At 40.9% G+C, this 15,813-nt stretch overlaps 1 protein-coding gene across 1 annotated transcript in view; it reads right to left on the reverse strand.

Moving 5' to 3' along the window:
- Positions 1-15,813, reverse strand: part of CARS2 (cysteinyl-tRNA synthetase 2, mitochondrial (putative)) — a 75,810-nt gene that overhangs the window by 35,785 nt on the left and 24,212 nt on the right. Inside the window, exons 6-9 of the mRNA XM_019524905.1 lie at positions 12,966-13,095; positions 8,585-8,718; positions 3,545-3,612; positions 1,806-1,871 (exon numbers count right to left, since the gene is read on the reverse strand). Coding sequence (XP_019380450.1) covers positions 1,806-1,871; positions 3,545-3,612; positions 8,585-8,718; positions 12,966-13,095 — 398 coding nt within the window. The remainder of the gene's footprint in view (positions 1-1,805; positions 1,872-3,544; positions 3,613-8,584; positions 8,719-12,965; positions 13,096-15,813) is intronic.

Below are 15,813 nucleotides of genomic sequence, written 5' to 3' on the forward strand. Positions count from 1 at the left end.
GTCAGGCTGCAGCTGGAGTACTGTGTCCAGTTCTGGACGCCGCACTTCAAGAGGGACGTGGAGAACCTGGAGAGGGTCCAGAAGAGAGCCACTCATATGGCTGAGGGCCTCCGTGGCCAGCCCTATGAGGAGAGGCTGAGGGACCTGAATCTCTTCAGTCTCCGCAAGAGGAAACTGAGAGGGGATCTCGTGGCTGCCTACAACCTTATCAGGGGCCAGCAGCAGGGACTTTGGGGAAAGTCTGTTCACCAGGACCCCCCTTGGAGTCACCAGGAACAATGGCCACAAGCTGAGGGAGGATAGGTGTAGGTTAGATATTAGGAAGAACTACTTCACTGTAAGGGTGGCCAGAGCCTGGAATAGGCTTCCCAGAGAGGTGGTGCTCTCACCTTCCCTGGAAATCTTCAAGAGGAGACTGGGTAGGCACCCGGCTGGGGTCTCATGACCCCACCCACCCCCAGTGCTCCTTCCTGCCCATGGCGGGGGGTCAGATTCGATGATCTGTCTAGGTCCCTTCCGACTCACTGATTCTATGATTCTAACCCATTTTCCCCTAATTCACTTCTGCAGTTTGAAAGTTTAAAAATATTCCCCTTCTTCAATACGTTTACTTAAAAATTGAAACTAAAAATTATATTTCACTTGTAGTAACATTAAATAAGAAAATGTCATAGATATGCCAAATGCCACAACTGTCAGTATAACTCACTGAAAGATGCATTCTAAAGCTATACTTTCACATACATTCTTACAAACAGTACATGTATGCTTATTGTAGGGGGAAAAATAGATCTGAAAATGTTGTGCTGAGCTTCAGATATTAAAAAGGAGGAGGGTGCTACTCCAACATTTCCCCAGCTTTGTGCTTTTGGGTAAATAAATAGGCAGGGCTTGTTGAAAAAGAAGTTTACAGCTCAGAATACACAAGAAAACTCGGAGTGCACAAAGTTAAGTTATTTTGTGTTGCTTCAATTTATCAATGAACCTTTCAAATCAGATTAATCCTCAGGGCAATTACCTTATTTTGGATTAAAATTAAGTTTCCATTAAAAGTAGTTTACCCTCTTGATAAAGAATTTCCCACTGTCTTTAAAAGAACCACATCAAATCTCACAGACTTATTTAAAAAGGTTCAACCACTTAATAATCTTGTCTAACTCATACAAGGGGACAAACTAGCTGGTAAAAGTTGGTTACAATTTTAACTTGTGTTTATTTTTTATAAATTAGCAAAAGGATGATATTAGGTTGGCAGCACTCAAATGTTGTAGAACTTAAAAACTCCAAAGAACAAAAAGTCAGCACAAGCAAGAAACTAAGGGGGGAAAGTATATTTCTTTAAGAAATATCTAAAATTTAGCTTCTGTAACAATATTAAAACAAGCATCATGCTGAAGGTAGCAAAATGTTAGGCATGTACAATATACAAAATGAAAATAGAAATAATTGAGGCAATCAAGATTAAACTAAAATCAAGAACCAGACTAGGCTATTAAATTATGCTTTCAAAACTTTATATAGCTTGGTATACAAAAATTGCCTGGAGACACTGTGGTAATGTATGATAGCTGAACATTATGCCTAAAGAAGAAAATAATTTATATGAATGTATGGGGAAACTAACAGTGCACGCCCCAAAAAGCAATCAAATAAGGGGAAGGAGGGTCATAAAAAAACCACAACTTGACTAAATGAATACAGCACGGCCGCAGGAAAGGGAAAACTGGCCCCACCAACAGCAAGGTATGCACTCAGTGCATTACTGCCAAGGAGGATAAAGGAAAGGCAGTAGGCATCACCCTTGCCTTGAATTTTTCAGGAGGCATACAAGTAAAGTTCCACATGAGTTTTAAATTTAAGTTGTAGAAAGCCTAAATGGGAGGAAGTGTGGTTCACTATACTGAAAATTACTTAACAAGGTTAATGACAGAGAGAAATTACCTCTAGAATATTAAAAGGAAGAAAAATTATATTTGCAGCTTTTTATTGTTCAAAGTATTTGACTCACATTGCATATAACATAACTTGCTAATGGGAAGTCCCTTTTCATCTTGCAAAGGATATTTCCTGGTGTAAAATATCCCATTAAAAATTAAAAAAGAATTTTTAATTTTAAAAAGTAGTGCTTGTTGTATTACCCCTCATTATTTCACCTTTCCATCATCTGTTCATACTTGGAAAAAAAACTGAGAGAGCTGTCAGCAACGGAAAATTTTCCTACAGCTTCACTGTAAACAGACAACACGAGGAGAAACTTTATGCATAACAGTAGCTCACACTGCACTTTGATTTTCCAAGGATTTTAAATAGTCTTCCAGGGAAGCCAGAGAGGGAAATCAGTACACTGATTCAGCCTCCTATGACACGCCTACATGAGAAAGATTATTCACTGCTGACACCAAGTAGCAATAAAAAAAAAAAAAAAAAAAGTGCAGCCAAGCTGTTGTTGAACACTTTTACGCTGTGAATGAAGCAGAGGACAAACTGCGCTCTACACCATTTCAAGAACTTTGTCTGAACCTGTTAATAAACCTCCTGCTAAAATCCACCAGAAACAACTGCTTCAACAAAGGAAAGCTGCTTCTGGCAAGAGCATGGGACACTAATACAGCATGTCATTTAAAAGAATAAAGAACTTGCTGAAACAGACATGCTCTTGCCACTTGTTGAGAGTAGATGTGAGATAAAGATCTATGTGCATTACTAAGACAATGGCAATAAAGGAAATGCAGGCTGCAAGAGCCATCAGTGCAGCAGCACAAGATTTATGAAAACTCCATGTAAAAAGTGAGTTTTTTCATCTCATGAGTCTGGAGGTCTGCTTCATATTAAAGGAGATACAAAATAAAGTCTCAAAACAATGTTGTTCCACAACTATATACATCTATGAATGGTATACATTTGTTCATCTGCTGGGCAATTTAATTGAAAAACTTATCAATTATATCATCTGAGCATAGTCTTTCCAAATACCTCTCATCTGAGATGTATTATGACAGGAGTATAAAAATTTATTATACAAAGAAAAAAAACTCAACTACATTTTTTTTATCATGGTCCACAGGTCTTGGTTTCAAAGAATTATAAAACAAGGTTTAATCAGAGTACCTTTACTGACAATGACTGAAGATTAATTTACCCAAATATGCCATCACAGCCATGAGCTCCAAACCTGGGGAGCTCTTTCCTGTCCAGCCTTTACCCATGGCTTGCATGGGTGTTTATACACATGCTCTGGGAGTAGAGGGAAGGGGGTGGGGGGAACTTTAATTATAGAGGATCTTGAAGCCACTAAAGTGCCCAGAGCATCTCGTATATCAGCATCAAATGAGCTTTAGATAAAGCACTTCCACTGCCATTTTGAAGCACAGGGACACTGATACAAGATGCGGGAGGTTGCTGGACCGTGGTAATTACCACATTCCAGCAGACTCAATTAAATTACAGCGCATCGGAGCAGCCTCCTTTCTCGTCTATAGGCACCCAAAATAAATATTGGTATATAAAAAACTACACATTTCCGTAGTTTACAACAGTATATTACCTTAATTGTAACGTAGTTTTTTAATGATTTTGACATTTTTTCTCGATTTCCTTTAACGTGCAAGTGCCCTGAAACACAAACAATACTTTTAATTTAATCTGCTTCTGAATAGGTAGAAAGCAAAAAGAAAAATTCTGCTCCAAGATGCTACAGTTGCTAGATGCAGGACTAATGTAGTTGGATTTCTAGCAACCACGGCAAGACTCAGTCTTTTTAAATGTACTTTTACTCCAAGCGCAAGCCCTACATTTTTACATACCCAGAGCATTAATGAATGGACATAAATGTAAAAAAAGGAATACAAACATAACTTGTAGACAACTGATCCAAAAACATTTCCTTCAGGTTTGCCTCAGAACAGCATGCACAAAATGAGCGAGTTTCAAAAAAATGGGGAAATAAACAAAACACCACCACATTTAGGGATTAATAAGAGGATAGAAGAGTAAATGTTCTGTTAACAGAGGGAAAAATGATGGCAAAAATATAAAGAATAATCAGAGATAGAACAAAGCCTCCTCTTAAGAAAGAAGGAGAGCAAAAAATAACTGCTAACTGTACAGCCAGTGACAGTATTCAGCACCATGGTTTAAAAGCCTCTATTGGCTTTTCAGACTAAAGGGATTAACTCTTAAAGTTACAAAATGCCCTAAACTTCCACTCAAGTTGCAGACACTCAGTTCCTTTCAGGATCAGGCATGAAGTACAGCTATAGGAACTATAGTGTATTACAGATATAGATAACTGCAAACTTCCCTTACTACTGAATAACTCTGATTTGAACTCCATGACCACATCCAGAGGAGTGCAGCAGTGCAGTATATGGCGCCACAGACACGCCCGCAGCACCACATACTGCACATTCAGCTGTTCTCCATGCCGCAAGAGAGCAGTGCAGGGATTTTTTTCAACTCCTGGATTACCAGGGGTCAAAAAAAGCACAGAGCAGTGGACCAGCGCACATGGGAGCAGCATATGCCACTCAATACTGGAGCCTGGCAGCTGGAGTCATGCTGCAGCTGCTGGCCAGGCTCTGAGTGGCAAGACCGATGCTGTTGCAGCCCCAGGAGGCCCCCAGCACCGGCTGCTGGGGCCAGCCCAGTGCTGGCCCCAGCCTCCCCTCCCTGGAGTAACACGCCATGTGCCTGGCGTTCCCTGGAGACAACTAGTGGCAGCACAAGGTTGTCCCTGGGGAGACAAACAGCCATGCTCACATGGACATTGCCCATGAGATTATTACTGGTCCTCACCCAATTCATCATTATCTGGTATCCATCTTACACCCCAGACAGCGTGCTCTTTAAGGACATTAAGGAACAAGTGACTGCATTTTGATTTTCCTGACAGTGGCAGAGGTTTTGCTTTACTTTTGCTTACCATTCCTCCAATGGGATACACACAATTTATGTTATTCTATGCACAGCAAGGTTTTTCAGGCTTGTTTGCTTTTTTTTTTTGTGCACAAGATGCCTGTAAACAAAAATCTTCTGGGCAAAATACAGACAGGGTGTTCAGGGTGAGCAGCAAACTAGAAACTCCTGCTATCATTTTCTGTCCTGGCTGGTTCCAGAAAGCCATGTATGATCAGAAATCTCCTCAACTGGAAAGCTAACCTGTGAGATCCCTAAATTGAGAGGAAAAGGATCTGATGTTGGCTACAAGGACTCTGCCATCAAAACAAGATTCTGCTTTCATCATAGTATCATAGTGCTAGGGTTTGAAGGGACCTAAACAGATCATAAAGTCTGACCCCCTGCCCTGGGCAGGAAAGGGTACCTGGGTCATATCACCCCAGCCAAATATCTGTCCAGCCTCCTCTTGAAGACCCCCAAGGTAAGAGAGAGTACCACCTTATGTAGGAGCCCATTCCAGAGCCTGGCAGCCCTAACTGTAAAGTAATGCATCCTGATGTCCAGCCTGAACCTTCTTTCTAACAATTTGTGGCTGTTATTCCTAGTAACTCCGGGTGGTGCCCGGGGGAACAGAGCCTCTCCCAATTCCCACTGGTCCCCCCTGGTGAGTTTGTAAACGGCCACCAAATCCCCTCTCAGCCTTCTTGTGTGGAGAGTGAATAGGTTCAGGCCCTCTAGCCTCTCTTCGTAGGGCCTGCCCACCGCCCCTTGACCATGAGAGTGTCCCTCCTCTGGAGGCTCTCAATGCTAGCCACATCCCTCTTGAAGTGCGGCGCCCAGAACTGGACGCAGTAGTCCAACTGTGGCCTGACCAGTGCCGCATAGAGGGGAAGGATCACCTCCCTGGACACGCCTGTGATGCATCTGTAGATGCACGACAAGGTGCAGTTAGCCTTACTGACCACTTCCTCTCTTTGGCGGCTCATATCCATCCTGGAGTCAACAATAACTCTAAGATCCCCTTCTGCCACCGTGTTGACAAGAAGGGTGATCCTCAGCCTAAAGGGGTGTTGCTGGTTCCTTCTCCCTAGATGCAACACCTTGCACTTATAAGGGTGCACTGGTCTTTAGTACTAACAAATGCAGCCAAGAGAAATGCCAGACTATTTTTACTCCTGGATCCCTGAATGTAGGCCCCTGTGTAAGAGCAACCAGATTCAGAAGATGAGCACCTGCAGATCCCACTGAATGCAGTGAAGCTTGCAGATGTGCTGCACTTCTAAGAAATCAGGCAACTCTCAGGTAGGTACAGAAATATGCATTAAGATATTCAAATTTAGGCAACCAGATTTAAATTCCTGGACCAGGGTGTTTGTGTTGCATGGGTTTTCCTAATAAAGCAGCAATAACCACTTTCAATAATATCCCTGTGCAGAGCACATCATCATGAAGATGGGATAGTTTCATTACAAAACCAAAACAAAATACCAAGCTGAAGTTAAGAAGGTCCTGATATTCTTTCCAGAGTACAAGCAGTCTAAAAATAAAGACCTCATAAGAAAATCCATCCCTTAAGTGAATATAATTTATTGGCTTCTAAAGAATTGTCATCACCTGACTGCTCACTGGATTCTAGCTGGTTTTCTTTCAACGATCTCTGAACCCTTCATTCTCTGCTAGACAAAGTTTTTCTTGGGGCTTTGTTTTCCAAACTAAATTTAAAGATACCATCACCTAAAACTTTGCTACACAGAAATGAATGCTGAAGAAAATCAGTAAGCTCCACAAAATTAGAAGAAAAGCTTGCCCTGAAGGATAACAACCTACCTCTGAACCTTCTCTTGCTGATTGATAGCCTGTTCTATGCTGGGAGTGGAAACTAGTAACTTTGTTTCATAGATGAGTACCTGCATGGGTGAACCACCTCATCTTTTCCCAGCATCTACAGTGGGTCTAAGTCTACAGTATTTACTCCAAGTAACCCAGTGAACTCAGCAAGGCTTCTTCCATGAAACAGCAGTAGTCAATATGTCAACTTTAGAGACTGCCAAAGTAATCATTGTGGCAAACAGAAGCATAACATTCAGGGTTATTATCCCTAGTACTATTGCCAATACTGCTTTTTGCTCTGCTAGTACTGTTATGTTGTTACAGTACTGCTAATACTGCTTCTTCATACATTAGTGTTTGCTGGAGCACCATTATCATTAAAATCTGCATAGGAGGATTCTTACTCAACACAGCAAAGGATGAGGCTGTGTGAACTAAGGTTCGGCCCTTTCAGATGATCTATTTAGGCATAACCAATGAGGCAGCTGGCCAGAAAATAAAGTTATCTTAATAGATTCATAAAGTCAAGTCCTCTTCTCAGTTCTGTAAAGAAACAAGAGAGACAGGTTCTTTATACTGTGAGCCTGTGTGTACTACAGCTCTGACAAATTCCTTTCCTAACTAAGCTGCAAAGGACATTCAGAAGCAAATTTTAACTAACCTTTTTCTTTAATTATTTCTTTCCCTCCGGCAAGTGCTGACAGCACCAAATTGTGCACATCTGAAACTAACACATTTTGTTTCTTCTCATCACATGACATAAGGCTATTGGTACATTAAGTCTCCCAAAAGAATGTAGATAAGTTTCATGTATGTCAACTACAAAATAATTATATGCCAGTGTTTTTCTCCAACACAGATGTTTCTCTCTGTTAAAACAGCTTTGGGGGTTTTGTTTGTTCACCAGCTTCCACACACCTCAGCATTACCTGCAGGTCACATCTCCCTGTGGTATGGATGTCTCTTCTCATCATCATTCAAATTATTCCACTATATTTATAAATACGGTCATTTATTACAGATTTCTAATGAAAACTTTCTTTTCAGGCCAACAACACTTGACTGAAACAAAGGAATCCAAGAATGATCTGTAACTATTCCAGCTTTTAAAAATTATTTAAAAAAAAAAAAAAAAAAGCATCCACCTATCCTCTCACCTTACCTCAGATTGTACCACCTTGGAATCAAAGTTCTATTTTTAGGACTACATCCAAAAGAGCAAACATGAATAAATCTTTTCAGTCTTTATGGAGATAGACAAATATCACAGATTTCACAGACATTAGGGCTGGCAGGGACCTTGGAAGATCATCGAGTCCAGCCCCTCGCCCAAAGGGCCGGAAGTCAGCTGGGGTCATAGGATCCCAGCAAGATAAGCATCCAATTTGCTCTTGAAGGTGTTCAATGTAGGTGCTTTCCAGAAAGACAAAAGACAACATAACTTTCACAGCAGCACCACAAATTCTGGGAGAAGGTAGATAAAAAGTGAGCAAGAATTCTAGGAGACAATATCTTCAGAAGGCAGTTAGTGACCTTCCTGTCCACACGTGTACAACATGTCACGACTTGGCAACTTCCCAAAATCCAGGTACAATAAAAAAAAATCCTACCATTCCTGTACTAATAAAGGCTTCTATTTGTATTAGCTCTGGTAAGATTCGTTTCTAATTATTTTCTTCATTTATTTAAAGAAAAAAGGAAGGGGGGAAAAGGGAAGGGGGAAAACACTTGGCCACAATAGCAGTACCTCTGTCCTGAAGCATGTTTTCCCCCAAATTTTGAAGAATACAAGTACTATGCCATTAAAAGAAGAAAGCAAAGTACAAAAAAATTAAAACGTCTTAGTTTTTTTACTTACCAGAGTGTAGAAAATAATTGCACCATTGTTCACATTGATGATAAGCCTCACATTGTGCAATTTCATTTTCATGATGAGGAAAAGCAAGATCTATGCCACCAGTATGGATGTCCAGTTGGTTTCCAAACACTGTACTGTAACAATATTTTATTGATCAATAAACAGACCACTACAAAAGCCATAGTAAAAGAAATAAAGGGAACCAGTAAGATGAAGTATTTTACATTCAGCTCATCATAACATCAGAACCAGAATTATACGCTAATCCAAATGCTAAGGCCTTAGTAATCAGTCTGTCCAGTCTAATTTTCTGCTGGGAAACCATCATGTTTTTATTAGGTCAAGCACATTTAATTTTTACTCAGAACCAACAGGGGCATCTCCTTTCTTTGTTCCAGTTGCCAAATTGATAGCAGTCACTGCCACTCAAAGCAGAAAATAATTAACAAGATTCAAAATAGGATGGGCAGATTCTATTCAACATATTAGGTACCTAAGTAGATGCTCAGAAATAACTGCAATCTTATGCCACCCTGCCCAACACTCTGAACAACTACTAATGAAGCTACTTTTGAAGCATGACATCTTCTTAGCCTTAAGATGAAGTCACAACTCAGTGAAAAGGAAAAGGCCCCACTGCTTTTCACATGAAAGGTTTTTCAAGGGCTCATTCACATTTGTACTTAATGCCTAATGGGTAAAACAGGATATAGCCCCATGTGTTTCTGCCCATGTATATTACTGCTAATTATTTATGAGAATTTTTATAAGAATTTGAAAAATAAATCCATGGTAGAAAATGCTTATCGTCATAAGCAGAAAAAAAGGTGGTTTCTCTAATTTCACTTCACTAGAGATTAAAGGAGTAACTTTTCAACGAAGTTACAGACAATTCATGGCCAAAATAGCTCCTGGTTACAGCACAGAATCAAGGGTCAGAATTCACGGGTTCTGTCCTCAGCTCCAACCTATGTTTGTTGCATCACCTTGGGCAATACAATTAACTTTAGTTCACTCACCAGGAAAACATGGACAATCCTTAATCAACTCCCTGCCAAGCAAATAAATTCTATTTCCCGGAGTACTCAGGGGCCCTTAAGTCTGGGGAGATGGCTGGGAACAGTTTTGTGCAGCTGAAAGGAGTGAAACTGTAGCTCCAAGTGCCTCTGCCCAGACTAAGAACGAAAGTGAAGGGACCAGAAATAGCAATGGAGAGAGAAACCTGTGACTATTTGATGGCTCCTTCAAATGCTTTTGCCCATCTACTTCTGACTGCCCACTCCTAAAACAGCATCTAGCATAGCTGGTCATGGGAGCCAGAGACATATACAGAGTCGGCAACCAACTCCACAACACCTCACCATGCAGGAAGCACCTCTACTTAAGGATTCACCAGCAGAATGGGGGGAAAGCCAAGAAAAAAAAAAAATGGAGAGGAAGACTATTAAGGAAAGGCCGCCAAGGCCCCCAAGCCACTGGGGGAGGCAGAGTGGGCTAGCCAGCAGCAGGAAATGAGGTGAAAGAGGAGATGGAATATGAAGTCCGAGGGATTCCATTTCTGACTGTCTGTTGGAGGCCCATGTTCTTGCTGAAGCCCCTCAGCTTACAAAGCTATTATAAGGCTCATTAAACAGTGCTAAGTACTTTGATCTCTTTGGCAAAAAAGGGAAGCTGGAAGGGCAAGCTGTCGTTACTGCTAAAAACTGATGCCTAGCAGCTACCTGAAAAGGTAAAATGTTTTAGGTGACTTACAAAACTGAGTTCTCCATTTCTCATGGCCCAAAATTACTATGCCTGTGCTGTCTCTGAGTGGGTCAGCTGCTATTTACCCTGCAGGGGCTTCATTTAGCCAAGGTGAAAGGAGCATTTACAGCAATGGAGAAGGTAAATAGCATTGCACTGGCAGATGGGTCATTCTGCAGTGCCCTGGACTTTCTTTTCTAGAGTGAATTTTTTCAGTCTAATTTACACAGGTTGCACTTTAAGCTGTGTGGCTCTGTGCACTTCAGTAGGTTTGGACAACTCTTTTACAGCACTAGATCTGTTTTCTGTTCTTAAATCATCTTTAGAAAATGTTTTTCACATTCAGATACTAATAACTAACAGCCACAGGTGCACCCGCACAGAGTGCAAGAGAAAATTCTAACACAACGATTACATCTTCTGTCATCGCAGCTTGGACTGAAATTTCTCAAGTTAAATAGGGTCAGACCTAGCTAATTTGGTAACAACTTCCCAAGTGTGTGTGTGGGGGAGAAAGAAATCTACCTCAGACTGATACAGAAACTGGGAATTGCTTATTTTTCAGTGTTTTCAGAAGAGATGCGTTTGAGTCTCTTTTTCTGGATGGGAATCATTTAATCAAAGCCCTTAGACAGCACAAAATGCTAGGATTCTATGGAGAACAAATTACTCAAGCTGTATGGGAAATTCATTATAAACAATTAAGAACAAGGTACCACTTCAGCATAGAGAGGGCGCCTATAAAATTTACTGCCATAGGAATGTCAGAATGTCAAACACCGTGCATGAATTTTAAAGGGCACTGACTAATTTATAATCAGTAGCACATAAACCACTGCACCCCTATCCAAGCATGCAGAGCTGTCCTTCAGAGGATTACTTCCCACCCTTGGCAAGATGTATGAGATTTGGGTGTCCAATCTTAATCGTGTTTGTGGTTAAGTGGGTTAGGGAGAGCTGAAAGCCTCCTCTAAACATCAGGCAATAATAAGGTTAATGCAGGCAGGAGTGCTACCTCCTAACAGTTGCATCCTGGTCCAGCCCCATGTATGCCTCCAGCAAACAGAGGTACACATGTCAATCTTACCTGGCTGTGATGGTGGTGCTGGTGCTGTAGCACCCCTGAAAGGATATTATGCAACCCTGGTTGAGAATCACTGGACTAAAGGATTTTCCCTAATCAGTGGTATGATCCTACAATTTTAAGTGCCTAAGTCCCACTCCATTTTACTGAGGTACACATGTATCACTTTCCATAAAAGAATTTCAAAAGCTATTAAAAAGTATTAACTATGTTTCACAAAATCCCTGTGAAATTAGGTACATGTCACCTCCATTTTGCAGATGAGAAAACTAAGGCTGAGAAATGATGGCCTTCAACATGAATAATCCTATCTTTATTTTGTAACCAAATTTAAAATTAAGCTAAATGCCTTACTGAATCAGTGGTTAAGGGTACATTAAACTACCAATGCCTTTAACAGAAAACTGATCTGGTCCCAAATAACTTCCCAAGCCTAAACACAAAGCCTATGTGTCAGAGCTGGAACTAGATTTCCAGTCTTTTAAGTCTTGGTCAATCACAAAGCTGCTTTCCTTGATTTGTGGGAGAAGCCAGTAAAGTGAACCGGTGTGAGAGTCCTATAAAATCTGAAATTAGGATTCAAGCCACAGAGAATTATTGAAAGTCCCTTTAAAGTAATGTTCCTGCAATTCCTATTTTCAAAATAATTTTATGACCCAAGCTTCTTCCTTACTGCCAATACATAGTATAAAACACTGGCTACACTGATCATCCATAAGGATTGCATCTTGACAGGGTGGAAACATGTGTGTGCTCCCAGGTCTGTGCCACTGGGAGCTCTAGCTGTTACCAGAGTAACCAAAGCTGAACAAGTAAAAGGAGAAGGACCAGGTCAAAAGTAGCCCACTGGTCATCTAGGATAGGGGATGAGCGATAGGCCAATCCACTATGGAAGAACAGTTATAGGAAGACAACAAGGTTATCATTACATTCACACCTTCTTTGTACTGTACATGACATTACATAGCATACAAAATATTCATTTAGGCCAGGGGTGCTCAACCCCTGGCCTCTGAGCCAGATGCAGCCTACAGAGCCATGTCAACTGGCCCATGGGGCTCCTCAATGTTTTGAAACATTGGCAGCAGGAGAGCAGTGACAATGTTAATTGCTGCTCCCCTGCTGCCTAATTTCTAGACCCATATGGAGCCCCACAGACCAGATAACGTGGACTTGTCCGCCAGACTGCACCACTGCAAGCTCAAATCCAGACTCAAAAGGCTGGTCCAGCATGCAGCTGGTTCTGGACAAGCAGGGTCAGTCCAGCGTGCAGCAGCAGGATCTCAGTGTGTGGGCTCATTGCTGTGTGGCTAAATCCAGGCACAGGAAGTTGGGCCAGTGTGCTGGATCACACCCATAGACCAACCTGATATGGAATCCAGCCTGAAGACTGACCCTGCACCACTCATCCCACTCACAGGGCCTGAAGGTTAGGTGCCACTGATTTACCCTGATACTTTCCACTGGCCAAGTGAAATATTTTTGTTGAGGCTTGACTGTTTTACCATTGAAAACAAGACAAAAGTGCTAGATTAAAAGCCAAAAAAATCTGACCTTGATATGGTTGAGCATTCAATATGCCAGCCAGGTCTTCCTTTCCCCCAGGGAGAAGCCCAAAAAATTTCTTGAGGTTTGGCTGCCTTCCACAGGGCAAAATCTTGGACATGTTGCTTATCAGTATCAGCTGCCAATGAGAAATGATCTGTTAATGGAGCAAGGCTTGGAAAAAAGTAACCAGATAAAGGTAACTGAATAAAGCAATTAGGTATACATGTCTACATAACTATACTAAGGAATATCAGCATACATCTGAATACTTTATGTGCATACAAACATTTTCTTCTTTCCTATATTTTTCCCCTACGCAACAGAGCTGATGCATCAGAAAACATCCCACAAAACTAACTCCCTGAACATTCCACCTTGCATTAAAAGATGGACCCTTGATAGACTGCAGGGACAAAAGTAGTGTTCAATCAGCTGGTCTGTCTTTGCTCAGCTTTCCCTAAAATAAGCTCAGTACCTTGAGACTGGCAACAGGATTTCATCCACAAAGGCATACAGGCATTCTTGTTCTAAAGACCTCAAGAGAAGGTATATCTACTGCTTCAGTTTGTGGTGTGCTCCTTTACCTAATTTCAACTTTTTTTTTATCTGGCTTTAACTTCCAGCCTTTAGTGCTTATAATTCCATTCAATGCTAGACTACAGTCTTCCAGTACCTTTACTCTGTGCAAGTATTATACACTGCTAAGCAAGCCACCTCCCAACCTTCCTTTTTGATGAAGTAAAACTACACTCCTTCCTTCTCACTGCAAAGCTTTCTGCCCAGACTGGGTTCATCTGTGGCTCTTCTCTGAAACACCACCAGTTTTTCCATCATCCACTAGATGGTGGAAAACAGGCACTGGAACTGAACAAAAGTAACCTAATATCATGTTTGCCTATGCTGCATGAAAGATGAGAAAAATCACATCTCATCTCTGCTACTACATGGTATTCACCCATTTATGCAGTTACCTTACTAGCAGGGATTCTGGTTTTCTCCGATAAAAAAAAAAAAATCCCCAGTTTTCAGTTAAATAAAGTAACCCCAAATCTCTCCCTCCGTTTCATTTAAATCATGGAAAAATGTGATTTTTTTTTTTTTTTTTTAAGAGAGAAAGCCAGGATCCCTGCTTATTAGCCACTTTGCCACCATGTTGTACTGAGAGTTCATGTTCAGTTGTTGCTCCATTATGGCCTTGTAATATATGCCTTCCTGAGGCATTTCTTACCACAATGCAGTCCCCATTCTGTAGGGATGGTCTATATTCTTTGATCCTTGATATACAACATTACATTTGGCTGTATTAAATACACATTTTGTATGAAGGGGTCCAGCTTACCAAGGGATCTAGGTCATGCTACAAGAATGCCCCATCTGCCAAGTTCCATAACACAAGGCCAATTTTTGTATCATCTGCAAATGATTTTATATTAGCTTCTAGATTGAGCCTTTCTGGATAAGGCAAGACATAAATCTAAACAACAGTAGTAACCACAACAACTATGATGAAGGACTGCATCGAGCCCGACCCAATCCCTACAGAACTCCACTAATAATACAGTTCTCCATTAACAACTACTTTAGTTAGTCAGTTCTCATGTCCCTTCTTGAGCCCATGTAGCATTAATTGTTTACTTGCATTGCCATGACATCAAACATCTTACAAAAGCCTAGAGTATATTACACCTTTAAAAACAACAACAACAACAGCCAAACTTATAGCCTCATCAAAAATGAAGTCAGGTTTGTTTAACAGACCTATTTTCCATAAAGCCATGTTGACTGGCATCCTTTATCAAATGAATCCCCATATCAGCCTTCTTGTTATTCCACCTGGGATTGAGGTCAGGTTGACCAGCCTCTAGTTATTCATTCCTCACTTACACTTTTTGAATACTGGCCCTTCCTTCTGGATCCTGGATTAAACAGTAATAAGAAATTCCTCCTACATCATTGATGTTAATGGGAGTTTGTCTTTTTTCCTTTTGACTTGAATGGAAACAGGATCAAACCCTCATTGATCATAGATTTTAAAACCTGACTATACTAATAGATAAGTTTTTGACATAATGAAAGTGCAAATCTTAAGGCTGATCATGATTTTTATATACACAGTAACTGAGAGGAAACCTCCAAAGCTCAGTTTTAAGAGCTGATTTATATCAAAGAGCAGTGAGAAAGCATTGCCTACATAGCACCTGTTCCTCTGGCTAGTTCTATTTTTGATATTGCTAAACCTCCATATACTACTGTACTTTGTTCTACTGACACCATGCCATCTCATTCAGATATGAGAACACTGAGGATACTTACACAGAAAGAAAAAAATGACTCATTTTGATCCCCCAAATTAAAAGTAAAGTTGTAAAGATCACAAGCCCTATCTGGACGTCTGATACTTTCGCATTTCTAATGCTAGTAACAGCCACTATAAAGGGAGGTCCAAAAGGAGTTCCAGCAGTAACTCCACAAGACTAGAGTACTAAATGCAAGTTCCCCTGAAAGTTAACACGAGCCAACAGAGCTTAATGCACATCAAAAGCAGGCCCTGGTATAAGAGGCATCACCCTGATAAAGCAATAAATTGTTCTTTGCCGAAGTTAGAACTTGCAAGTACCAATATTTAATTGCTTGTTTACCACTGTATGTCTATAGTCAGTCAAGCAAATGACTGCAGCATAGCACACCATGTTGATTATATTCTATGTCTGAAGCAGTGTGACAGATGTACTTCCTCATTACTTCTGATGTTGTATGACTGCTGCAACAGCTTTTGTCCCTGAACTGTAATCAAGAGGTCCTCACAGCTACCTAGTACCTTGCTCTCTTGCACTTGTTCAGCAATCCCAACAAG

This window comes from Gavialis gangeticus, unplaced genomic scaffold (assembly GCF_001723915.1).
Source record: "Gavialis gangeticus isolate Ggan-Ray unplaced genomic scaffold, GavGan_comp1, whole genome shotgun sequence".
NCBI lineage: Eukaryota > Metazoa > Chordata > Crocodylia > Gavialidae > Gavialis > Gavialis gangeticus.